The following is a 26607-nucleotide window of genomic DNA, read 5'->3' on the forward strand; positions in this document are numbered from 1 at the left end:
GAAAGCAGGCTCAGGGAAGTGGATGATGACACTTGCTCAAAGCTACCCAGATGGCAAGCTGCAGAGCTGGGATTTGAGATTGAAACCAGCCCAGTGTGACTTCCTGGCCGCCTACCAAGGGCAGGACGCTGTTGGGTTCAGAAACGAGCGAGCGCGCAGCCAATGGGTCTTACCCAAAACTTGATCACCACCAGGCGCTTCCGGGACAGGTAAAGCAGCCAGATGCCACCTGAGTCTTCGGTTGTGACAACTGTAAATTCTGTGGCTGACTTGGCCGGGGCAATTCTAGTCTCACTGCGCTCTGTGGAAGGTGGATCAAATGATGCACAGATACATTCCTTCCAGCGTTGTCCTTTCAGGTCATCTGGCTCCTGCGTTTGGGTGGTGTCACAGAGCGCCAAGCATCCTGGCTGCCTAGCGCCCTGCACTTCTTTGATCCTATTACCAAAGTTGTTCTCTCTGGGAAGTGCACCTTTGCTTGAATCTGGGGGCGACTGGCCGATCCCGGGCAACAAGGGTTCCTCTGGGCATGATGATAAAAAGCAGATAAGGGGTTCTGTCAGTCTCCTTGGGGGATGTTGGCCCGCTCAGTTAGTCTCCCTGGGGGAAGATGCCCAGCCCCTTCCCTCCTGCTCGTGTTCAGTGCCGCAGCGCCCCCTTGGCCACCAGAGGCGCCCGGAAGCGGGACTCCCTGTGCGCGGGGCGGGGCGAGGGGCGGGGCGCAGCGGCACCTGGGCCGCGGGAGAGCCGGGGGTGGGCTCTTGGGGGACAGCAGGCTGCCCCCCCAGATCCGCAACGCCGGCCGCCGGGAGCTCGGGGCTCCGGGCGCAGAAGCTGCGCTGTCACATGGGCGGCGGCGACGGGGCCGCATTTAAGCGGCCAGGGGACGGCGCCCGCCTGCAGCGCGTCCTCGGGCTCGGCTCCCGCCGGGCACCCCGCTCCCTGCTCTCCGGGGGCCCCGCACCACCCCCGCCGGGCCATGCGAGCGCGGGCCCCGCCGCGATGAGCTCGCACATCGCCAAGAGCGAGTCCAAGACGTCGCTGCTCAAGGCGGCGGCGGCGAGCGGGGGCAGCCGGGCTCCCCGCCACAGCTCTGCGCGGGACCCCGGGCTGCGTGGCCGCCGGCTGCCTGGACCCTGCCCCGGCTCGCCGCCACCGTGCGGGGATCCCAGCTCGCGGAGGCCCCTGTGCCGGCCCGTGCCGCGCGACGAGGGCGCGCGCGGGAGCCGGCGTGGGTTGCCCCAGGCGCACTGCAGGCCCCGGGAGACGCTACCGCCGGCCCGCGGGCGCGACGGGGAGGAACGGGGGCTGGCGCCGGCGCTCGGTCTACGGGGCTCCCTGCGATCGCGGGGTCGCGGGGACCCGGCTCCCGCTGGCGCCTCCGAGACGGACCCGTTCCTCCACCGGCTGCGCCCCATACTCAGCTCCGCCTTCGGCCAGGTAAGGGCCGCGCCCCTAGCCCGCGCTCAGGGCACCGGCGCTCGGGACCCTACGGCGGCGGCGTGTCCCTGGCCCTGCTTGTTCTGCCCGGACCTCTGTCCGGTCCGGGCGTACCTCATCCTGTCCTCCCGCGGCCCTGGCGCTCCGCCACCCCCGTGTCTGATTCAGCACCCTGTGCGCTGTCCACGCTCCGGGCCTCTTCCTAGGCAGCGCCGAGCCTGCCTCGCACCTGCAGGAGCGACCTCCGCTATCCTCAGGGAGATTTCCCGGGGTCGTGAGTGGCGCCTACCCGCTCCTCTGGCCTCTGGCAACCCAAAAGAGCAAAGGGCTTGGGGTCTGGGCAGCAAAGGGGAGGGCCCGAGAGTACGCTGACTTGCTTGCAGACGTGTTACACCAGCCGTTATCTAGAGTATGCTCAAAGATCTGGAAAAAGTTAAGGGATTAGAAAAATGGGGAGGAGAAGAGATGTCTGGGCAGGCATGGAGGGTCTGTCCAGAGCCGCAGCTCCCTCTGGAACTTTGGAGTGTTTTAAGGAAGATGGTACTCCAGAGATGCCATCTGGGTGGCAGGTAGGCAATTCTGGGATAAGCGCAAGCCTGAGGTGGTGTGTGTTCTAGGGTCAGGAAGGCCACTCAGAGGTCAAGAGTGACTCCTTTTGTTTCCGCACGCCTTTGCCGGCAAGGATTGCAGTCAGCCCGCGTTTACAAACAGCCTCGTCAGCTTCATTTCAAGGCTACAGTGTGGAATTGTGTCGCTGGGGAGACAGGAAACCTGTGAACTTCCGAACAAAGCCAAGATTTCCTCTAGTTCCGAGTCGGTAATCGAATCGAACTCACGGAGTCAGTTCTGCAGAGGCGCAGTCAGAACGCTAGCATGGTTTCGGAAGGCGGGGGGGGGGGGGGGGGGGGTGTCTAAGCGTTTCTGTGGTAGGATCTAGCGCAAAGAAACCAGTCACCTCAAGCTCCCGGCTGGCTGTGCGGGATCAGCACTACAAGGAGGCCGAGTGTGTTTAGCTTCAGATCTGTGCGTTCCTTTTCAAAATACTACTCTGCAGTGGCTCGTGCAGGTGGGGCTGTGTGATGAAAGCAGCTGCACGTGGATTCGGGTTGCACGGGACTGCTGTGATGGTGTGACAGGGCCAGCGGGCTCATGACTTTGTTCCTGCAGGGAGCCTTCGTTAGCCTTTCGCAGAGAGAACCGGAAACAGTGCGCAGGAGTAGAGGTTTGGATGCAGAGCCCTGTGAGAAAGAGATAGCCTGGCTGCGTGCCGAGGGAGATGTTCACTGCAGTGGTGTGTGCTACAAGGACTGGGTTGTGATCCAGGCGCTGTATTGTGATTTGGGGGGGGGGGGTTGCGATTCGCTCAGTTACCAAGCATTTCTTGAACACCTACTTTCCCCAGGCATCGGTGGTACACTAGGAAGGGAGCCGCAGAGAAAGCAGTCAAGGTTTGGGCTGTTTTGGAGTCCATGACCTAGCAGTTTGGAAGGTGCCGAGTCACGGGCTGATTTGCCAGCTATCTGGGAAAAGAACCCCACTTCCTACTCCTGCAGTGTCTGCCTGCACCGGCCTAGCCGGTCAGGAACAAGCTCCTCAGTCCTTCCAACTTCCCAGTCAGTCATTAAGTGGAGACTCTTCTCCAGCCCCGTGTTCTGAAATGTCACAGGGTCACTTGAGTCAGGAGGAGCTGGAAGGTCCCATGAAATATTTACTACCTCCTACTGGGAGCTCCTGCCTCTGAGAGCTGCAGACCTTCTCCCTCTCCGCCCCACCCCCACAAGCACAGCTTTGAGTTTCCTGGTGACACCTCCAAGGGATCCATGCGGATAGCAAACAAACAGCAACAATCTAGGACAACAAAACCAGTATGGGTTTTTTTGTGTGTGTCAGAGCCTCCAGTCTCCCGTGACACCACTTTTCTGCCTCGAACATTCTGTCCTTCGAGACAGGGTGGGGACTAAGAGAAGGCAAAATGGGGTCCTGAATACAGAAAATTTCAGATGGATCCACTTAAGGCAAAATGTATTTTGTTTATTTACCTATCTGCTTATTCCTTTCCCCCCCTTATGTGAATTGCTTAATTTCATCAAGGCTTTTATTCACTTGAAAAAAAATCAATTATAGTATTTCAAAGAGAATTTGGGAGATGAAATGATTTGTACAGGCGTATGCATAGAGCTCTGTCCGTTGTGTGCCGCCGAGATAGGGCTCTATCTGTGTTGGTGCTGGTGATGATTAACCACAAGGTTGCATTCTTTCTGTTGTAATAGATTGGGCACCCTAGAGGTATCAAGATAGGCTGCACATTGGGGGCGAGTGGGGATTAAGATTCCTCTGGGGACAGCCTGCAGGGAGACAGGGTGGCTGTCAGGTGGAGGTGTGCCGTGGTGACTGGCAGGGTAGTAGGGTCCCTAGCTTCCAACTTTGTCACTTTGTGTCTCTGTGACCTTGGCAGAAATGTCTCTCCTTGGCCTTGGTTTATTCATCCAGAAATAAGACTGAGGAAAAACTACCTGGCAGAGCTGTGGCGGGGCTCACACTAGATGAAGGATGTCAGAGGCCTGGCTCATAGCAGAGCAGCAGCCTGTGTCAATGTGACGCTCTCATTAATCGTCATTAAAAGAGCCTTGTCTGGATAAGCGCTGTGTAAGGGAAGGTGCCTTCATGCTGGCTGAAGAAGGCTTTTAACCTCAGTGTTAGTGAGCATTCCCTCACTCTCCCAGCTAAGTGCACGTCACCCAGCTGCTCAGGCAGACTATGTGGTGAGAGAGGTGACCTTGAGTAAGCAGGACATGGCCATCTGGGTCTTGGGAAACTGTAATATGAACACACCTTCTGCTCCTACCCTAAAATTTGCTTATTTTTATCTGATGCACATTTGTATTTAACTATATGTATGTCTCTGTGAGGGTGTCGGATCCCCTGGAACAGGAGTCACAGACAGTTGTGAACTGTCATGTGCTTGCTGGGAATTGAACCCAGGTCCTCTGGAAGAGCAGTCAGTGCTCTTAACCACTGAGCCATCTCTCCAGCCCCTCTGCTCTTACTCTAAAGCTTGAGAAGACAAATGCAAATAAGACACACACATACCCAGTTCTGGTCCTACCGTAGGGAAACATCTCTCTTAATCTTGAGGGATCAGCCCAGTGTGCACACAGCACATAAAAGGAGCGCAGTATCTGTGAGTGACTGAGTGACTGATGTTACCCGGGTCTGGGCTACCTGGCTTTCCTATCTTATGGTATAGATGCAGAGAGGCCACAGCTGTCAGGGTTTGGGTCCTGTGGGCCCAATTACATCAAACCTACATTTTTGTTTTGTTTTGTTTTGGTTGGTTTTTCGAGACAGTGTTTCTCTGTGTAGCCCTGGCTGGTCTGGAATTTGGAACTCACTCTGTAGACCAAGCTGGCCTCGAACTCACAGCAATCTGCCAGCCTCTGCTTCCCGAGTGCTGGGATCAAAGGCATGTGACACCTGTGTTTTGAAGATGAGGCCTCTGAATGTCCATTCTTGCCCCCACCGGCTCTTTTCTGTTGCCTTTCCTGTGAGGTCTGGGATGAGGTGCGAGGAGGTCGGCCTGCGGCTTGCATCAATCTTGGATGGTAGAAGTAGCTGAGTCAGTTGGATGAGCATCCTCTGGGATTGTCTGGATGTCTGTGTTTGTCTCCAGCTGTTGCTGATGATCAGCGTGGGTACCCGAGACGTCAGCCCGGAGCCCACTGTCAGAGTCTGTGTTTCTTATCTCCACAGCAACCTGGGACGGCTGGCGTCATCAGCCCTCCATTTTTGAAATGAGGACATGGGCTCTGGAGAGGGCAGTGCTTGCCAGAGGTCACATAGTAAATAAATGGTAACACCTGCCACCGGAGTGGCACCATGCTGGCTGGGAAGGGACCATCATTAGAAGTGTCCACAGAAAGCCAGGCCTGGTGGCACACGCCTTTAATCCCAGCACTCGGGAAACAGAGGCAGGTGGATCGTTGTGAGTTCGAGGCCAGCCTGGTCTACAAAGTGAGTCCAGCACAACGAAGGCTACACAGAGCAACCCTGTCTCGACCAAGAGAAAAAAAGGTGTCCACAGAGCACCCCTCATGCTGTACCCAAGCTTTCACCCTGAGCATGTGGTGGTCACCCCAGTTCATATGCTAAGGCCCACCCTCTGCTAATCAGAGCTGAGCAGCAACAGGCTTGTCCCTTTCACCCTCTAATGCTATTATTCCATTAGAGGGTGGTTCTACAATGTGTACATGAGGAGGGGAGGTGACAAAGTGCTCTTCCATTCTTAAAGGAAACGCTAACCATCTTCTAGGGATGGTCAAACCTGCCCACTGCTCAGCCTAGCCCAGTGGCAGGAGACTCTAAAACCCCATTACCCCATAACCAGGCCCCCTGGACCCCTAGCTGACCTTAAGCCTCAATAGTGTCAACCCTACTCTTAGCCCAAAGCAGAATGGACTTTGAATTTTTAAACATTCATTTACTTAAATCATGTATATGCCAGGTGTGGTGGTGCACACCTTTAATCCCAGCACTTGAGAGGTGGTGGCAGGTGGTTATAGACGTTCGAGGCCAGCCTGGTCTACACAGTGTGTTCCAGGACAGCCAGGGCTACACAGTGAGACCCTGAACCATCAAACAAACAAAAATGAACAAGTAAAATGTTCCTGTGTGTTCGCTCTAGTGTGCATGCTTTTGTATGTGTGTGTGCGAGCGCGTGCTTGGTGCTTGTATGCATGCCTGTGTGTGTACATGTGTGCTTGTGTGTGCATATGTGAGTGTGCATGTATGTGTGTGCAAACCTGTGTGCATGTGTGTGCATGTGGGTCAGAAGACAACTTTCAGGAGTTGGTTCTCTCCTTCCTGCCTGTGGGTCTCAGGGATCCAGTTCAGCTTCTAAGGCTCAGCAGTAAGCACTTTGAGCCACTGAGCGATCCTACCCGCCCTCGGAATGGGCTTTCTTAAAGCGTGTGGTTGGTTTTGCTGTCTTCTGTCTCCTGTTTCCAAGGACAGAGGCACACGTAGCCAAGGTCGATAAAGCACCTGTTATGGCGGGGACTGGCCTGCAGGGGGCAGGAATCACCAGTGCTAAGTAAATGGCTAATGAACGGATGCTGCAGCTGGCCCTTTAAGATCAGTGCTAGGCAGAGGAAGGGGACAGGTTTTAGGTGCCAGACACTGGGTGGAGCCTTGTGTGAGTACCGTTTCATTAGCTATCCGTAAAAGCTTAAGAGAGGTGGGGTGGGGGTTGTTCTCGGAGAGTCTGAGAAACAAGCTCCAAAAGTCCAGTGTAAATCAGGTCCTGGGCAGGCCCTTTCGACAGCGTTCCAAGCTCTGAACCACGTCCTCAGTGAGTCCTTTGTCTTTTCTTTCTTTTTTAAAGATTCGTTTATTTTTACTTTATGTGTATGAGTGCTTTTCCTGCCTGCAAGTATGTATACCACACATGTGCCTGGTGCCTTCAGAGCTCAGAAAAAAGGACATTGGATCCCCTGGAACCGGAGTTACAGTGGTTGTGAGCAGCCATGTGGATGCTGGGAGCCAAACGCCGGTCCTCTGCAAGAGCAGCCAGTGCACCTGACCACTGAGCCATCTCCCAGCCCTTCTCAGCGGGTCTTGATGCAAACTGCAGGTCTACAAGTCCCCGTTACCTAGTGAATAGGCAGACCCGGTAACTCAGAGAGTTACCTACATCCACTGAAGCTCCAACAGTGTCTGCGTCTCTCTTAGCCTTTATCTGTGATAGTTAAACAGCCGGCCCTTCCCTGCCTCGTGACTCCTGCTGCTTCTCCTCAGTGTCCCCAGAGCCAAGCCCAGCACCCGGCACATAAACACTGGGCAAAGGATACTTCCCCCTTGCACGTCAATAATTACTTATCAGTGCGTATTATGTACCACAGGCTTTCCTGTGTGCACTTTATTAGCCAGCCAGGGAAAGTCCCATTTTCTAACGGAGGAAACCGAAGCCCAGGAAAGGAAGGTGATTACAGACAGAGCCAGGGCTCAACCTCAGACCCTCGACGACCCTTCCCTGCTTATCAGAGGCCACTGGCCCTGGCCCCTGGACCAGCAAAGTGCTTCCTTCATGCTGTTGTGCATTTGTAAACTGCCTGTTCTTCCCTTCCCAGCTCCCTGGCATCTGTTCTGTTTTGTTTTCCAAGACAGGGTCTCTCTGTGTAGCCTTGGCTGTCCCTCTGTAGACTCGGCTGGCCTCCAACTCACAGAGATCCACCTGCCTCTGCCTCCTGACACTGAGATTAACGGTTCGGGCCACCACCATCCCGCCTGGTGCTCCCTGGCATCTTTACCCTCCTTCCTGCCACTCAGGCTCCTCCTTTGCCCTCAGGGAGGGGCCTCTCCCCACCCCCCTCCTCCAGGCATATGGTCCAAACAAGGCATCAAGAAACAGCTTCAAGCAGAGCGTGGTGGCACACGCCTTTAATCCCAGCACTCAGAGTGAGAAGCAAGTCCAGGACAGCCAAGGCTACACAGAGAAACCCTGTCTCGAAAAACAAACAAAAAACACAAAGAAACCATTCCAAGGCGGCACCGGCACACAGCACCACAGCCATAGTGAATCAGCCAGCAGTCTCCTAGGAGACTTCTAGGAGGAAGCTTGTGCCACCCACTGGGCTACGCACCCAGCCAACTTCCCTCATGAGAGTTCTGACTAGACAACCAAACAGGACAAAAGTTTCTGGGAGAGGAGGCAGTCTGGGACGAAGTCTGTGGTTGCATCAAGGCCTGGGCCGGAGTCAACCTCCTGATCGCTCTCTCTGGTGCCCCCTGCTGGGGAAAAGCTGGATGCAAGAAAACAGGACCGCTTCTGTGGGTATCCGCCTACAACTGCAGCTCTCAAACCGGGACATCCGGAGGCGTGAGGATTCTCTCTCCAAAGCAAGAAGTTGGCGGGACAAGAATATCCAGTCATTTGTAAAGTTCCTGCTGTGGGACTTGGAGGACCTTTTTTTTTTTTTTTAAAGGGCAGCCTCCCTGTTCTGGACTCGAACGAAGCCAGTGAAAGACTCTTGGTCAGGATTAGGCAGAAGATGAAAAAGACCAGAGACCTTGGCCATCCCCTGTGTGCCAGCTCCGTCTTCATCCCGCTCCCCTCAGAGCCATCTCTTGCTTTCCCGAGGGTCAGGGAGCTTTTACAGAGCAGAGGGAGCATAAGGGAGAAGCCGAGTGCAGCTGTGCCGTCAGCCCTGGAGCCTCGTTCCGTGTCAACGGTGAGGCAAGTGTGGAAAACGGAGCGTAATAGAGACGTCACAAGATCTCCCAGGCCCTCAACTGAGAACCACCTTGCTGTCCATCCAGCCGGAATTGCCAGTGGCTGATGAGGCATGCTTGTCCGGCTCGGTGCTCTTCAGGCGAGGCGTACATCTCCCTGGGGCACTGTGTGTGCATGCATGTGTATGGTGTGTGTGTGTGTGTGTGTGTGTGTGTGTGTGTGTGTGTGTGTGTGTGCACGCACGCGCTGTGAGGCACCCTGGCTTTGGGGGCCCAAACTAGCCAGCTTTCCCCCTTCTGGGTCTGCTGGCCTAATCCCCGGCTACAGCTGGCACCTTAGGTCCCCCTCCCCAAGGCAATTTCCCTGCATATTTGGCAGCGTGGAAAGGAGGGGCTGAGGGAAGGGAAAGCAGAGAGGGGACTCAGCTCTAATGCTCTAATCTGATGTTGATGATCCGGAAGGCTTCCCAGCGGCCAATCTACTCTCTGGGGGGATGTTTTTCAGTGCCATGCACTTTCCCCTTCTGCCTTTGTCTCCTTAAGAAAGTGACCAGAAAGTTAAACCTAGACACACAAACACACATCCAAACCACCAGAAGAAGAAAAAAAAAAATAAAAAATAAAAATATCATCAGGAGCAGCCAGGCAGACGAGCACGCACGCGCTGGGGCTCAGCTCTGTCCTGGAGGAAGAGCGGTTGTCGGCAGAGAGTGGCTGGGCTTGACGGTGACCCAGAACCGAGGTCTTCTGGTCCCCCAGGAGCCTCCTTCATGGACCCAGAGACTGCCCAAGGGGCTGCGTCAGTGTAGGGATGGGCAACTGTGTCAAGTCACCGTTAAGAAACCTCTCGAGAAAGGTATGTTTCGGGGGCCCCCCAAGTCCTAGGGCTGAGGTTGGAGGCGGCATCTTGCTGCCTCCCTCAGAGGGCACGGAACGGGTGGGCAGCTGGCGGTCTCTGTCCTCCCCAGGGTGTCTGTCCACAACCATAACCCCATTCCAACTTCAAGACAGCCCCCCCCCCCCAATCAGCACGCAGATTCTTACGTTCTAGGCGGACTCAGAGCTAAAGTTAGGCCTTAAGACTGCCCCGGGTGATGGGTAGTGGGGTCTGGGAAGGCCAATAGTTGGGATTTACACACGAGCTAAGAAAGAATTCATGTGACTTTGGGGCTTCTGGAGTGTAGCGTGTAAAGGCTGGAGTCTCAGGATATCAGTACGTAGCCACCCTAGACCCTAAAGAGTCAGACCGTTCAGGAGCAGGTCCCAGGCTCAGAGGGTCTGTGCTCTCTAAGCCAGCGGTCCTCAACCTTCCTAACGCTAACGCTATGGCCCTTTAACACAGCTCTTCCTGTTGTGGTGACACCCCGCCCCCAGCCTAAAGTCATTTCCATTGCTACTTCATAACTCTATTTTTGCTACTGTTATGAGTCGTAACGTAAATATTTTTTGGAGATAAAAGTTTGCTGGAGAGGTCAAGACCCAGCAGTTGAGAACCACTGATTTAAGACTTGAACCCTGTGGGGTTGAAGGAACCGCATCGGACCAGGTCATCTGAGAGCCCAAGATGGCTTCTTTTGAGAAACAGGGTGCCCAAGAGATATGTGGGTCAGGAGTCTATCTGAGTGTCTCTTTTCTGAGTGGGTTTATTGCTTATACTCCAAGACAGTATTCATTTGCAAGGATTCCTTTGGGGAAAGCGAGGGTTTCTCTCCCTCGAACGTCTTTAGAAAGGTCTGGGTAGCATCCACAGTGTGTTTGTTCCAGGGGCCTCTACCCCCGTTGCTAGCCCGTAGTCAAGTCATAGACTGATGAAAGATATCTTGCCTCTAGTGTTTTCATTTTCCAAATAAGAAATGTGGTTGCCAATTGAGGGGGGCGGGGATTGGAGGGTCAGGTGACTTACGTACGGTCTTGGATTGGCTGTGGGGCCTTCACTCAGGTCCCATCCCATCTTCCCCCATTAGGTTTCTGGTCTCTCAATTTAGGGCACTTTGGGCTTTTTAGCCTGTCGCCTTCCTCGTTTGGCTAAGCTGCTCACATCAAATTCCATTTAATCTTCGCTGTTCCTTGGGTTGCTCCGAGGCCTGGCGCTTCCATTGTGTCTCACGGTCTGTGGTTCTCTTAGGGGAGGCTTGTGCCTCTGAAGTGATTTCGGGGAGCTGATCCGAATGAGAGGATCACAGGCGAAGGCCAACGCAGCGGGTCCTAAGCTCGAGGGCCCTTTGCCTCCTGACATCTCTCCCTCTGCTGAGGGCTTATGTCAGACCACATAGTCTCCTCTTTCTGGCCATGTGATCTGGGACAAATTACTTACCTTTCCGAGACTTAGTTCCTTTGCCCACCAATTGCTGACAGCTACCTACCTCTCCCAGAGGGTGTGTATCAACGGGGATCCATCCCAGAGCCTTATACATCACCCTTGCCTGCCGTGTTGCTCTTTTGTTGTTTTGTTCTGCCTTTTAGAAACAGGGGCCTTACTCTGAAACCTAGGCCCCAGCATCTTGAGAATTGGGAGTACAGGTGTGAGCCAGTACAGTTGGTTCATAATATTGAATCTTTCTTTTTTTGGTTCTTTTTTTTTTCAAGACAGGGTTTCTCTGTGTAGCCTTGGTTGTCCTGGACTTGCTTTGAAGGCCAGGTTGGCTTCGAACTCACAGAGAAGCGCCTGCCTCAGCCTCCCGAGTGCTGGGATTAAAGGCAAGCTCAACTTGAACCTTTTTCTTTTTTCTTCTCAGTCTGTTTCTCTCTCTCTCTCTCTCTCTCTCTCTCTGGTTTGATTTTAGTTTAGTTTTGTTTTGTTTGAGACAAAGTTTCACCATGTAGCCATAACTGGCCAGGAGTTCACCGTGTAGACCAGGCTGGCCTCAAATTCACACATCTCCTGCCTCTGCCTCCAAAGTACTAGGATTAAAGGTGTGTATCACCAGGCCCAGCCCCTAATATTTAACGCTCAAAATGATGGTGCGTTCTGCCCAGGGCCAGGTGGATAGTCCGAGACATGTGTTAGGATTATCGCTGTCCTTAGCAATGTCATCTGAGCGGAAGGATAGACCAGAAACGTGGCTTTGTTTTTGTTTTTTGAGATGAGGTTTCTGTTTGTAGCCCGGGCTGGCCCCAAAACTTGCTCTGTAGCTCAGGCTAGGCTGGAACTCAAGATCCTCCTGTCTTAGCTGATGCCTGTTAGAAAGACAGCAGAGACATGAGCACCCACACTCAGCTAGGATTCATTACCCAGAGCCTCCTGCATGCTAGGCCTGTGCCTCTACCACTGGGCGACCGTGCATCGGGCGAGGCTCGGAGTCCACTGGATGAGTCATCACAAATCTTAAACAGCATTTCTCTTTCTGGGTTAGTTAACAACATAGGAGACAGCTGCCATCTCACTTGCTCTTTTCTACTGAATATCCTCTCGGCCAGTTTGCAGAGCAGGGAGCTGGGCACAGAGATAAGAATGTCCGAGGTCACACTTGTCACTAGCAAGCAGAGCTGGGATTTGGAGCCTGCACTGTGTGAAGTCAGACCTGCTATATCTCGAGCACGCTTTTTCTCTCTCCCACGGCCAGAAATGTTATTCATAAATTCCAAAATATGACCTTCGAGGCCGTCTGGTCGGATTTCCTACCCTGTGCAGCAAAATGCCCCCCCCCCCCACCTCATTAAGCACACACCCTTCAAGCTCTCCTTGACCATGAACAGACCGGGGGAAGTTTTGACCTGTGTGTGCTCCCCCCTCCCCCACCCTCCCCCGCCCCGGCCAGCTTGTATTGTTAGCGAGCCAGAGGTCACGATATTTCTCTAATACGCTGGCCTCTCCTGGTTCCGGGCCAGACATTATTGGCCCCTGGTTCTGCTTCTTGAGTGCAAGCTAGACATGGGAATAGGTAGCCTCTGCTTCGGGCCCCAAGCTGAGCAGGACCAGCCTGTCAGGTGCCATCAACACCGGCTGGAGAAGAACGGCCGCCTCCTGGGGCAACTTGGTGCCAGGCAGAGTTATAATCAAGAGAAGCAGTGGAAATTCCCCAGCCACCACTGGTTTATTCTTGGTGGGAGCGTGTTCCTCTCTGTCCTTCTCCTTTCTTTGCTGATGAGCAGATGTTCCCCCACTTCCTCTGGAGCCGGAAGTAAAATGCCTTCTGCCTCCCGACATCTCTTAACTTGCTCTACCAGTGTCATCACTGGTGGCGGCATCCTTGCCGTAACTACGGCAACTTCATTTATTTGGCTCTTACTGTGTTCCAAACACCATGCAAAGCACTGTATAGGCAGTAGCTTGTTCATTAGATGCTCACAAGAGCCTAGTGGACACAGATGGCTACCCCCAGGTATACAAGGAGGATGCACAAGGGGCACAGGGAGATGAGGAGCTGCTCCAGGTCACACAGCCAGCAGCAAGTGGCAGAGCCAGAGCTTTCCCTAAGATGGTGCATAGAACCAACGCACTAAACCCTGTTAGGATTCTGTGCCAGCAGCTGCTGCTGCTGCTGCTCCTCTTCCTCCTCCTCCTCCTCCTCCCCCTCCTCCTCCTCCTCCTCCTTCTTCTTGGGCTGTGCATCCCCTGAGCCAGCATGTGTGCGATTCAGGCAGAAACAGAAAGTCTGCTTTTCCACAAACATCTCCAATAAGATTACGTCCTGAAGCCGGTTTCACCCATCCAGTCCCAGACTTGTCATGAACTGCTGCTTCTTAGAGGGGAGGGTTCTCTGGTCCTTATTAGCTCCAACATAGGTCCAGAAGTGTGAGCCGGTGGAGCAGAGATTCGAGCTAGAATGGGCCTTGGTTCTGTTGACTTCCGTCATGCTGAGAGGTCTCTTACAACTGACCCTTGAGCCTTGGTCTGAGTCACTGCGTCCCCTTTGAGGACCTGAAATACTGTTTTTCCCTCTCTAGGTCTAGAAGGGGTTTGGGGTGTTGGAAGGACTTAGAAAAACATGTCTCTACCAACAGCGCCCCCCACCCCAGACGAAGGCTTAAGGGAGAAGCACAGCATGAGAGGACAGGCAGATGAGGGAAGACCCAACAGAACAAGCTGCCCCCATCCACATGTGACCTTTGTTTAGCTAAAGGCAGCTTAGTTGGAAGAGGTTGGCTGGGATGGTGAGCATACAGCTGGGTCTCAGGCAGAGAGCTCTCCCAGCTACCCTGCCTGTCCTTGGGAAGATTCTGCGACAGTCTCCCACACTGAAGAGAGGCTGTGTCCCTTGCAAGGCACAGTGCTGGGAGGCCCAGGTCTAGCCGCATGTTGTGTCTGGACACTGCTTCTGTCCTAAGGGGCAATGCTGACTTTTTATAACTGTGTGGGAATCAGCAGGGAGGACGAAAGGCCAGCCACGGCCCAAGAGCATAGCTATATTCGGTCAGCCGGCAAGGCCCCTGCCTCAGCCTCCTGAGGTCTAGGAGGCCAAGCCAGCCTGGGCATGGAGCCAGGGAAAGAGGGAGGAAAGGAAAATTGCTGGAAGACAGCCCAGTCATGCCGTCACAAGCAGGTGGAATCTGGGTACCAGTGGATCTTGTCTGACCCACTGGTGCTTTTAAAGCCAGACTTGGCACCTGTGGGCCTGAGTGCAGTGAGTAGGGCCACCCATTTAGAGCTAGGACACGGCATCCATTTTGCGCCCCATCCCTGCCTCTCACCACTTACCTGTCTCCTTTGTCAGCGATGGCATCTGCTTGTGACCTCCTTACAGATGCTGTTAACCAACTTTGCTCACTGTCCTGACTGGGGGGCAGGACGGGGAGCAGTTCCAGCTAGGGCAGGGTCTGATTCCATCAGGGCTGGGAGACAGGATGTAGGTCCCTGGGGGTTAAGCTGGGACCCTGGGAACACTTGGGGAAAGGACATGGTTCTGTGTGACACTCTTGAGTTAGGGGTAGCTGCCTCCCTCTGAACTGCATGCACACAGTGTACGATTCTCTGTATATAAATGTGTGTGCATGTGTGTGTGTGTGTGTGTGTGTGTGTGTGTGTGTGTGTGTGTATGTGTGTGTGTGTGCATCCTACTTCAAGCATCACGTCTAGCTCTTCACGGGACAACTATTTCAGCCAAGGATTGGATTCTCCACCAGTTGGACAATTAGATCCCTGCCCTTGTATGCGTTAACGCCCTCAGAACTTCAGCACGTGACTCTCAAGGATCTTCTAGACTCAGCAGCCAGGCCGGGTGCTGGGAGGGTCCCGGGGAACAGGGAGGTGACTCCTCCTCACCTCTCTTTTTGGTTTGTTTGGTGCTGGCTGAAGATGCACCGGGAGGAGAAGAGCAGCTACATGGTGGTGCAGACAAGTGAGGACGGGCTGGCAGATGGCGGTGAGCTTCCTGGACCCCTCGCGATGCTGGCCCAGAACTGTGCCGTCATGCACAACCTGCTGGGTCCGGCCTGCATTTTCCTCCGAAAGGGTTTCGCTGAGAACAGACAACCTGTACGTAAGTCGGCCCAGTGCAGCCAGAAGAACTTGGCTTCATAGGGCGTGTGGAGGTGCTGGGAAGGAAAGCGGCCCTATGCTCAAACCCCCGACTTGACGGTCTGATCCCGGAAGTCTCCCGCTCATGTCTCCAAAGCGAGTCTGTATCAACCACCGGGAAATAACTAAAGCGGGGGAAGGGGGGTGGAGAGATGGCTTGATGGTTAAGAGCACTGGCTGTTCTTCTAAAGGACCTGGGTTCAGTTCCTAGCACACACTTGGTGGCTACCAGCCATCTGTGACTCCAGCCTCAGGGGACCCAATGTCTTCTTTGACCCCCATGGGCACCAGGCATGCATACCATACACATATATTTGTGCAGACAAAACACGCATACACATACAAAATAAAATAAATCTTTACAAAAAATGTTTTAAAAACAAAGTAGCCGGGCGTGGTGGCGCACGCCTTTAATCCCAGCACTTGGGAGGGAGAGGCAGGCGGATCGCTGTGAGTTCGAGGCCAGCCTGGTCTACAAAGTGAGTCCAGGATGGCCAAGGCTACACAGAGAAACCCTGTCTCAAAAAACCAAAATAAATAAATAAATAAATTCTTGGAAAAACAAACAAACAAACAAACAAAGTAATACCAAGGCTACACAGAGAAACCTCATCTTGAAAAACCAAAAATAAATAAATAACTATAAAAGCAGAGGCCGAGAGATAGTAAAGGATCTGTGTTTAGTCCCCACACCCACTAAAAAGCTGTGTATGGTGATGGGTGCTTGTAATTCCCAGCCAAATCCTGGGGGTCAGACACAGGAAGATCCTTGAGGTTCACAGGCCTAAAACCAGTGGACCTCAGGTCTCAGTGAGTGACCTTGTCTCAAACCGTAAGGTGGATGGGGCTGGGGACAGGCTGGCAAGATGGCTCAGTGGTGCTGCTATTTCAGGAGACCTGAATTCAGTTCCCAGCTCACAACTGGCTCTAACTGCAGCTCCATGGAGATCTACTGCCACCTTCTGGCCACCAAAGGCACCTGCACTCATGTACGTGTACATAAATAACCCATAACTTAAAAAAATTATAAGGTAGCCGGGAGGTGGTGGCGCACGCCTTTAGTCCCAGCACTTGAGAGGCAGAGGCAGGTGGATCGCTGTGAGTTTGAGGCCACCCTGGCCTACAGAACGAGTCCAGGACAGCCAAGACTACACAGAGAAACCCTGTCTCGAAAAAACAAAACAACAACAACAAACACACACACACACACACACACAGAGTTATATAATATATGGTGAAAGGGACAGCATCTAAGGTTGACTCCTGTCTTCCACTTGTGCATTCCTGCATATGCAACCATGTACACATGCATGAGCTCTCACGCCTTCACACACACCTGTGCACACACACTTAACTCTGTCTACACACACCCTCACACATGTCTGCACACACACACACACCTGCACATTCATAGATAAATAAATAAGCATATACTTTACAATGCACCCACCGTATGGTGAGGAAAGCAATGCTATGCCAAGTATCTCGGTGCATTGCCTCACGGAAGCCCCGGTTCCTGGAGGCAGGTACCTTCTATCACCCCCATTTCACATGTGGGGAAACTGAGGCTGACGCAATTTATTTTATTTTAATTAAAAGCTCTGGGGTTTTTTTGTGTGTTTGTTTTCTGTTTTTGTTTTTGTTTTTTTTTAGACAGAGTTTCTCTGTGTAGCCTTGGCTGTCCTGGACCCGCTTTGTAGACCAGGTTGGCCTTGAACTCACAGGGATCCACCTGCCTCTGCCTCCCGAGTGCTGGGATTATAGGCGCGTGCCACCACGCCCGGCTAAAAGCTCTGTTCTTGCTGAGGATTGAGTTTAGGGTCTTGAGTATGCTATGGATTTTCTGAACTACACCCCAGCCCTCCAATTCAGATATAAGTAGCCATGTGTGGTTGGTGGCTACTGTGCTGAACATCCCCCTACAGGCATCCTGAGTTGTGATAGAGAAGTGGGTGATGGGCTGTTATGGACACAAACATTTGTAGATTGCACTGATTGAATTTCACATACTAAGTGTGTGACCCTCGCCTAGGAGGTAGCAGCTACAAGCTTTGCACCCGGCTCTGTCTGGCTCTGGGTTCTCCCAACTGCACAAACTTGGAAGGGAGTAGATATGTTCCCAAGGCTGCCTGCCCTCCCCGGCCCCGGGATTGGTGCCTGTACCAGTGTGTAACCCTGACTACTCCAGAACACAACACAAGTCCCTCTACTACCCTTAAGGTGGGCTGGGGGCCGGAGTGTGAGCCTGGGAGCGGCCACCAGGAGTGCTGTTGCAGGCTTACTGTGAAGGAGTGCCTTGCTTGGGATCTGGGAACACAAAAAGAGTGAAGAGCCTGTGCTGAGGGTCTGCAGTGTGAATTTCCTCCCCAGACCTGCGGAAGACCTCAGCCCAGGAAGAGCAGCAAGCTGCCTGGGAGGAGGGGGGGTTGGGGGTTGGGTTGAGGGGGTGGGGAAGACTGATTCTAGCTCAGTAGCTGATCCCACTGAATGTAGTTTGCATACTTGTGTGCACTTGTATGTAAGGTCAGCTCCCCTTTTCCTTGGATCCCCACATTTGGGGATTCAAGCAACAGTGGATCAAAAAATAATATTTTAAAAACTGGCATCTGAGGCTGGCAAGATGGCTTAGCAGATAAAAGTGCTTGGTAACAAATCCGATGACCTGAGTTCGATCCCCAGGACTCACACGCTGGAAGGCAAGAACTCACTTTTTTTTTGTTTTGCTTTGTTTTGAGACAGGATTTCTCTGTGTAGCCTTGGCTGTCCTAGACTCGCTTTATAGACCAGGCTGGCCTCAAACTCACAGCGATCCGCTTGCCTCTGCCTCCCAAGTGCTGGAAGAACCGACTCTTATAAGTTGTCTTCTGACACATACACACACCCCAAAATAAACATTCAAAACCTTGCATCTGGAGTTCGAGCCCTAGATGTTAAGAGCACTTGCTGTTCTCAGGGATGACCTGAGTTTACTCCCCAAAACTTACCTGAAGCTCACAACTGTCTGTAACTCCAGTTCCAAGCGATCCTACGTCCTTTTCTGGCCTGTGTGAGCACCAGGCATGCAGGTGGTGCACATGGAAAAACACTCATATGCACCAAATAAAAACAAATCTTTAAAAAAAATTTTTAAATAGAAACTAAAACCTTGTATCTGCCCTGAACACACACAGATTATTTTTTTGTTCACCTTTTCCTAAACAATACAACAGTACAGCAACTATTTACACCGCACTTGCATTGTATAAATAGAATAAGTCATCTCCACCCGATCGGAAGCATACCGGAGGAGGTATGTAAATTATATGCAAATCAGCATGCCATTTTATGTAAAGGACTTGAGCATCTTTGGATTTTTGGCGTGCCTGGGGTTTCTGGAATCGGTCCCCCACTGATAGTGAGGGATGACTGTACTCAGTTATTTTTCACTTACTGTTAATATCGTACACGGAAACACATCTCTTTGGCTACCCAAGAATGTCCCGGAACATATATTTCTGTCTGAGAGCAGGAGTGACCCTTGTGCCACATATGCTCTGCCAGCCTTTTAAGGGAAAATCCCTGCAGCAGTGTCACCACGGAGACCACTTCCATTCGAGCAACTTTTCCCCATCCCCTCCCATGCCCCCCTGGCAGGGACCTGAGGAGTCTACTGCCTGCGCATTCCAAACTCGCATTCACTGTGAACTTCAACGCAACCTTTTCCTTTGGACGCAACCCTCTGACGGGGTGCCCGTATCCTGGTGCCATTGTTTCTGGGCGCCATTGTCTCCGAGGTGCCACTGTCTCCACCCTTCTTGGCCCCACTGACTGAGACAACTTTTGTGCACAGCCGAGATGCCTCACATTCACTATAGCACTCCTTATGTCTGTATTATTAATGATGTGGGGAGCCATTACCTGCTGTGAGCCTCCTTAGGGTAGCCAGACCCGCCTCATACTCCCCCACCTGAGGCAGAGAGCTGAAACATGCCTCTCATATCCTGTCTTTTTCCTGGGCAGGCCTGGGTTAACGGCTGTCACCATTAGGAACCTTCCCCACGCTTCCTCTAAACTTGCTTTTCGGAGGCTTTCTCTAGTAGTTTTAGTAGCTGGATGCGGGGGGGGGGGGGGGGGGTGGGGGGGGGTGTTGGGGGGCTTGGCTCCTTATGGGGACAGGGGTCCTGCTAAAGGATGCAGATGCGTGTTTTGGAAACTGGCAGCCCCCAGGTCCTATGCTGTGTCCTATAATGGGGGAGGGTACAGGCATGGGGTCACATTGGAGGAAGGTGGGGCCAGTGCCCAGGCTCCAGCTCTTCATCACATACCCTGAACCTCCCCCCTTTCTTCTCTTGGGGTTGCCTGCATGGCCTCTACCTGCTCTCCTCCTGTAGCCCCACCCCCTCCCATCATCCTTCAGGCTTCTGCGGCTAGGCTCCTCCTGGTGCCATGGGGTGGTCTCTTGGCTCTCTGATGTCTTCCCCCACCCCCACCCCGGCCCTATTTTATTTACAGGTTTTTGCCTCAGGACTGGCTTTGCTCCCAACTCATTCTTGAGTCTGGAGAAGGATGCAGCGCTTCGGTGGCCCAGTCTATGCGGGGACTGTTGTGTGGGGGGTACCTCTGTTAATATCCTCTGATTTGGGGACTGCGTATTTTCCCCTCAAGGTCCAGACAGACCTCTGCTCGGTTCCCATCACCTCCCACCTTGTGCCCGCTGCCACTTGGATGCCCCACTGGGTGGGCATATTGTAAGTCCGAGGTCTCTTGCTGCAGCTAATGTGATGTGTTCTCTTGTTTTCAGGACAGATCATTACGACCGGAAGAGATTGAAGGTAAAGTCAGGCCCTCATGGGAAAGGGCAGCTCAACCCCAAAGAAAGTGTGGGTGGGTTTTGGGTTTGGGTTTCTTTGTTTTTTGTTTTTGGCTTATTTTTGTTTTTTTTGAGACAGGGTTTCTCTGTATAGTTCTGGCTGTCCTGGAACTTACTCTGTAGACCTGACTGGCCTCAAACTCACGTACATCCGCCTGCCTCTGCCTCTTGAGTGCTAGATTAAAGGCATCCACCACCATGCCTGGCTCTGATTTGTTTTTTGTTGTTTTGTGTTTCTTTTTTTGCTTTTTCAAGACAGGGTTTCTCTGTGTAGCCGTGACTGTCCTGGAGTCACTTTGTAGACCAGGCTGGCCTCAAACTCACATCGACCCACCTGCCTCTGCCTCCCGAGTGCTGGGATTAAAGGCGTGCACCACCACGCCCGGTTTACCTTAGACGGTCTTTGGGTCCCATCTCTGACCGCATCTGCCCCACCCCCACTCGCTTCCCCCCCAGAGCTCCGAGAGGCCTTTCGAGAATTTGACAAGGACAGGGACGGCTACATCAACTGCCGGGACCTGGGGAACTGCATGCGCACCATGGGCTACATGCCCACTGAGATGGAGCTCATAGAGCTCTCCCAGCAGATCAACATGAACCGTGAGTCCCTTGCCCTCTGGGTCATGCAGGCCTGGGCTCAGCTCCTGTATCCAGTTCTGTGGTCCAGTTACAAACAGTTCGTAACGAGATGATAGAAATGCTAGGACGTGGGTGAGCCTAAAACCTGGCTTACAGTAAGAAGTCAGAGGACACTGTTAGTGTTCCGAGAGCCTGTTTGCTTATCTGGGTTCTACAGAGACAGGGACCTGGGTTCGAGGCACTTGTTAGATAAAGGAGGGAGCAGGAGAGTGGGGAGGAGAAGGGCCCACGCAGGGGCAGTGGAGTGTACGCCTCCTTAAGGAGCTCATATAGACCGGGGACACTGAGGACAGGATGTAGCTCAGTTGGTAGTGCGCTTGCCTAGCAGGTTCAAAGCCCTGGGTTCGGTCCTCAGGAACGCACAAACCAGGCTTGGCTGCACATGCTTGGAGCTCGCGGATATGGGGGAGGGGTTGGCCAGCAGCCCCAGGGATCCTCCTGTCTCTTCCCCTGACCCCCACTGCTGAGAGCACACATCCCAGACTGCCACAGTCAGCAGTGGGGAGATGGAGACAGTGTTGTCATAAATGAACATCCCAAATGTTCGATTTTTACCCATAAAGACTCAGGAGCCAGATGCTGGGGTGAAAGCCTGCTAGCTCAGAGAGGCAGAGAAAGCACCCAGCTGACCTTCCTACTCAGCTCAGGTCTCAGAGGAAAAAGCCCCAGAAGCTCACTAGTTCAGCTGACAGGCCAGGAGGGAAAAGCCAAGAGTTAAGAGCCAAAGAGCTTGGTAGCTCAAAGCTCAAAAGCCCCCATGGGGCTGGAGAGATGGCTCGGAGGTTAAGAGCACAAGCTACTCTTCCAAAGATACTGAGTTCAATTTGCAGCAACCACATGGTGGCTCACGACCATCTGTAATGAGATCTGGCGCCCTCTTCTGGTGTGCAGGTGTACAAGCAGGTGCAACACTGTATACATAATAAATTTTTTTCAAAAAAGCTCAAAAGCCCCTTCTTATCCACGCTGTCTTAAATACCCTTCAACTCAAAGTTCCTCCTATTAATTAATCCCTGTCAGCTGGTTTCTTGCTCCACCTCTTGAGATAAGAGAGACCAAGGAGTCTGCTTAGTGAGAGTCTGGCAATGGGTGGGTTGAGACTAACTTGGTCCCTTCTTTTTTGCCCCAGTGGGTGGCCATGTGGATTTTGATGACTTTGTGGAACTAATGGGACCTAAACTCCTGGCAGAGACAGCAGATATGATCGGTGTAAAGGAACTGAGAGACGCCTTCCGGGAGGTGAGTGGCAGGTGGTGGTGGTGCATGGGGTGGGGCATGCTGAGTCCCGGGTCCTGGTCCTAGTCCCTTGGCCCTGGGGACACTGCCCAGCCTTGAGGCCCGCTGCCCATCCACTCACGCAACCCTCTGACCCTCTTTCCCACTCTCTAGTTTGACACCAATGGCGATGGGGAGATAAGCACTAGCGAGCTACGGGAGGCCATGAGAAAGCTTCTGGGTCATCAGGTGGGACACCGAGACATAGAGGAAATTATCCGCGATGTGGACCTCAATGGGGATGGACGAGTGGACTTTGAAGGTAGGCGGGGCTTGGAAACGGGGGGTGTGTCCGCCGACTTGAGTCCTTGTGCCTTGCTCTTCTCCCTTCTTCCTTCCCATCTTACCTGGGCATCCTCTGGTCCCACCCCGTCTCCGTCTGTGTATCCATCTATTTGTCCATCACCCATATTTTTCACCCGTTCATTTCTTCGTCTGTGCAGATGTCCGTTCAGGTTTTTTGTTTGTTTGTTTGTTAGTCTTGTAAATCATTTTTTATTAATTAATTTGTTTATTCAGGTTTTTTTTATCGTCTCCGAAAGCCATCCATACAACCATCGATCCATTCGCGTATCCGTCCTTCCCGCAGCATACCCACCCACGCGTTCACCTCAGTAGCCGTGTTCCCGCCCACATCTCCATGTCCACCGGTGCCTCTGTGTTTTTATTTTATAGTCACACGCTTCCTTCCAGCTGTCTGTAGCTGTCTTCGTATTTCCGCTGATCTCCCTGTCTGTTCGGTCATTTCTGCATCGATCCTGGATCCATCAATTCATACATTCGTCTATCCTTGTGCCCGTCTGTCCAACTGTCCCTGTCTGTCTTTTTGCCCACTATTTTCTGAGCACCACACCTCAGCCTGACCTTTGACCCCTGACATCTGACCCCACAGCTCACGTTCCCAGTCACAGCATCCACTATTGCTTCACTTTGAAATGCTCAAGATATGTGAGCCCGGAAGGCCTTCCCGTGACTAGGCCATTCTTTGTGCCAGGTGCCTTTCGTTTTATCATCCACTTGGGAGAAATTGTTTTAATTGCAATAATTGGTTGACGAGTGTGTGTGTGTTTGTGTGTGTTCACACACACATCCCATGGCACGAGTGTGAAGGTCAGAGGACCAACCTCCTGGAGTTAGGTTCTTTTCTTCCTTCAAGCGGGTCCTGGGGCTCGAGCTCTGGTCTTCACTCTTGGCAGTGCCTTTACCTCCTGGGCCATCTCGTTCACCCTTGAGTGACATTCTATTCATTTTCCAAGACCCAGTAGTAGGAATGCTCCCCAGAGGAGGGAGTGCTCCCCAGAGCACCTCGGCTCTCTGCTGCACACTGAGCCTCCTCTTTTCTGGCCGTTGTATCATTTCAAGCCCATCCCTCATGCCTGTTCCTCACCCTGTACCCAGTGGCTGCCCTGCTCCGTTCTGAGAGAAGAGGAGCCCAGTGTTCTTTGTTTTCCAAGACAGGGTTTCTCGGTGTAACCTTGACTGTCCTAGACTCATTTTGTAGACCAGGCTGGCCTTGAACTCACAGTGATCCACCTGCCTCTGCCTCCCAAGTGCTGGGATTAAAGGTGTGCGTCACCTCCACCTGGCTAAGCCAGTGTTCTTTTGTTTGTTTGCTTGTTTGTTTCGAGATAGGGTTTATTTTTTCAATTTTATTTTATTAATTTATTCAGATTACAACTCAATTGTTATCCCATCACTCGAGACAGGGTTTAACCCAGAGTGTTCTTTATCTCAACATTTCCTGCACAATAACCACCTTACATATAGATAATATTCACTAGGCAGCTATTCTTCTTTCTTTTTGAGACAGGGTTTCACTCTGTAGCCCTAGATGGCCTGACATTTGAGCCGGGCGTGGTGGCGCACGCCTTTAATCCCAGCACTCGGGAGGCAGAGGCAGGCGCGTCGTGGTGAGTTTGAGGCCAGCCTGGTCTACAAGGTGGGTCCAGGACAGCCAAGGCTACATAAAGAGACCCTGTCTCAAAAAACCAAAATTAACAATAATAATAATTATTATTATTATTTTATGGTCAGGGGCTCACCACAACATGAGGAACTATATTTAAGGGTCTCAGCATTAGGAAGATTGAGAGCCACTGGTCTAGACCAGGCTGCTTTTAAAAATCACAGCGATCCACCTGCCTCTGCTTCCTGAGGCTGGGATTAAATGTGTCAGCCAACAAGACACACCTGACATAATCGGCAGGCATTTTTAAAGAAATTGATAAAAATCACACAACCCTTTATTACATACACACCATGTGTTTGTCATGGGTCATTTTATGTCATTACCTCTTTAATCTCATGATGCTATGGCTCTCGCCGTTATTTTTTCAGGGTAAACCTGAGAACATGGATCACTGTGAGTTCAAGGCCAGCCTGGTCGCCAGGACAGCCAAGGCTAATACACAGAGAGACCCTGTCTCGAAAACACGCACACACACACACACACACACACACACACGAAAAGAAGAAAAGATAAAGCCAGGCACAGTGGCAACATTAGAGAGACCCTGCCTCAAAACAAACAAGCAAACTAACTTGCCTAACTATTTGAAAGCAGAGCCGGGGTACAGAGGCAGGTTGGAGTTTCAGCAGCTGCTCATCCCTGTGGGTGGCCCCATTCTTGGCACTGTGGGAGATGGAAGAAAGAAGTAACATGTTCCTCTCATGCTCTGGGAACCTGCCTTCTGCGTAGAAAGCCAGGATGTATGGGTGCTGGCACGTGCCCAGAGCACAGGGCTCAGGAGGTCCCCTTTGGGAACAGCCTGCCTTCAAGGGAAGACAGAGTGGGTAGAAGCCTCCGCAGTCGGATCCGGAATCTCGGCTAAAGGCTGGAGAGGTGGCTCAGGGATTAAGAGCACCTGACACTCTGACTGTTGCCGACCCGCTCACATTCCTCAGCCCACAACAGCCCGGAACTCCAACCCCAGGGCACCTAACGGCCTCTTCTGCACTCACAGCATGCACAGACCACAGCACGCGCACAATTGAAAACAAAGAGCCAGCCAGGCGGGCGCAGTGGCTCAGCACACCTGTAATCCCAGCAGAGGCAAGTGGAGGCCGGCGGATCTCTGTGAGTTTGAGGCCAACCTGGTCTCAAAGCGAGTTCAGGCCAGCCAAGGCTACACAGAGAAACCCAGAAAAAAGAAACACAGGAAAAAAAAAAAAAGAGAGAGAGAGAAAAGATAGCCCGGTGGTGGTGGCAGCGGTGGATGCCTTTAATCTCACTTCTCAGGAGGCAGAGGCAGGTGGATCTCTGTGAGTTTCAAGGGCAGCTGGGTCTACAGAGTGAGTCCAGTTCCAGGACAGCCATGTCTGCACAGAGAAACTCTGGCTCAAAAAACCAAACACACACACACACACACACACACACACACGTATGTATGTGTGTATATATATATATATATATATATGTTTTTTAAAAATAAATGAGAGACTATCCCAATGAGTTGAAAGTGTATGTCAGTGTAGACCCCTGAATATAGATGCTTATGGCTACTTTACTAACAATTGCCAAAACTTGGGCACAGCTAAGATGTCCCTGAGTGAGTCAATGAATTAAAAAACTAAACAATAGCCGGGCGAGGTGGCGCACGCCTTTAATCCCAGCACTCAGGAGGCAGAGGCAGGCGGATCGCTGTGAGTTTGAGGCCAGCCTGGTCTACAAAGTGAGTCCAGGATGGCCAAGGCTACACAGAGAAACCCTGTCTCGAAAAACCAAAAAAAAAAAAAAAAAAAAAAAAACCAACTAAACAAAAAACCAAACCCAACAAACAAACAAAACCCCACAAAACAGTGATAATCCTAAGTACTGACTGCGCTGTAAGTATCAGACTGGGCGCGCAGTGAGGCCTCCCCATCAGGGGGCGAGCTCTGGGGATGGCTGCAGGGGCCAGGTCTGCCTGCCACTCAGAGCTGCTTTGCAAAGATGCAGCGTGGGGGTGGCAGACAGCACAGCCTCCGAGCAGGGGCGACTAGGAGAGGCCTGGAGACTCGGTGGCCTGTGCTGGCTCCTGACGGCCACTGTCTGTCCCCTCACAGAGTTTGTCCGGATGATGTCTCGCTGAGGCCGCCCAGGGGCTCCTCCAGGACTGCCAACTCCCACAGGCGGGGAGCAGAGCCGAGCCGAGCTCGCCTCACCCCGCAGTAGCTGCTGAGAGAGCCCAGGATGTACTGGCGGATGGGGCCTGCCTGCACCCCGGGGGAGGTGCCCACCCCGGACCCCCACCCCTCCGCACTGTGAAAGACTCACCACTCCTGCAACTGGAAAAGGGGGCGCCCGCCGGCGAGGAGGCCACAGTGCCGGTAGAGGACATGCAGGGCGCCGAGTGCCATGTGCCCAGCCGCTGCTGCTGGCTGGGTGGGCCAGGGAGCCCGCCAGCAGACCCCCACACAGCATGTCTGCCCCAGGGCAGAGCCTTTCAGCGCCCTCCTGAGCTCTATGCCGGTCCCAGCTCGCCTAGCCCTTTGATCTCAGAACCAATAAAAAAACAAAAACAAACAGGATGATGAGGGTGTTCTCTGCTTTGGGCCTGGTTAGAGGAAGGTCACCTTTTCCCAAGACCTGTGTGCCCAGAACTGGATGGATTTTCTTGCCAGCTACATAAATCGACTGAGTATTCTATATATACCTAGCAACTTTCGTTCCCATATATTACATAAGTCAAAAATTTGGTGATTTATTTTATTTAATTTTATTTTGAGACAGGGTTTCTCT

At 52.6% G+C, this 26607-nt stretch overlaps 1 protein-coding gene across 3 annotated transcripts; it reads left to right on the top strand.

The window, feature by feature from the left end:
• The first annotated feature begins 761 nt into the window (after window positions 1-761).
• Window positions 762-26382, top strand: Cabp1 (calcium binding protein 1). Of its 3 annotated transcripts, none has more exons than XM_051161657.1 (6): window positions 762-1440; window positions 19905-19935; window positions 20430-20573; window positions 21742-21851; window positions 22002-22149; window positions 25932-26382. In XM_051161657.1, exons 1-6 carry the CDS (start codon window positions 847-849, stop codon window positions 25955-25957), a joined length of 1053 nt encoding a protein of 350 aa, XP_051017614.1. In that variant the 5' UTR covers window positions 762-846; the 3' UTR covers window positions 25958-26382. The 3 variants fall into 3 exon arrangements, with proteins under 3 accessions (XP_051017614.1, XP_051017612.1, XP_051017613.1); XM_051161655.1 differs by lacking the exon at window positions 762-1440 and adding an exon at window positions 14887-15082; XM_051161656.1 differs by lacking the exon at window positions 762-1440 and adding an exon at window positions 14945-15086.
• Window positions 26383-26607: the final 225 nt, after the last annotated feature.

The sequence above is a fragment of the Acomys russatus genome, chromosome 19, assembly GCF_903995435.1.
Source record: "Acomys russatus chromosome 19, mAcoRus1.1, whole genome shotgun sequence".
In the NCBI taxonomy this organism is placed as follows: Eukaryota; Metazoa; Chordata; class Mammalia; order Rodentia; family Muridae; genus Acomys; species Acomys russatus.

Coding starts and splice junctions, on each gene's coding strand:
- Cabp1 (XM_051161657.1), top strand. CDS start 847: ATGGGCGGCGGCGACGGGGCCGCATTTAAGCGGCCAGGGGACGGCGCC. Junction 19,936..20,429: donor ACGACCGGAAGAGATTGAAG/GTAAAGTCAGGC, acceptor CTTCCCCCCCAG/AGCTCCGAGAGGCCTTTCGA. Junction 22,150..25,931: donor TGGACGAGTGGACTTTGAAG/GTAGGCGGGGCT, acceptor GTCCCCTCACAG/AGTTTGTCCGGATGATGTCT.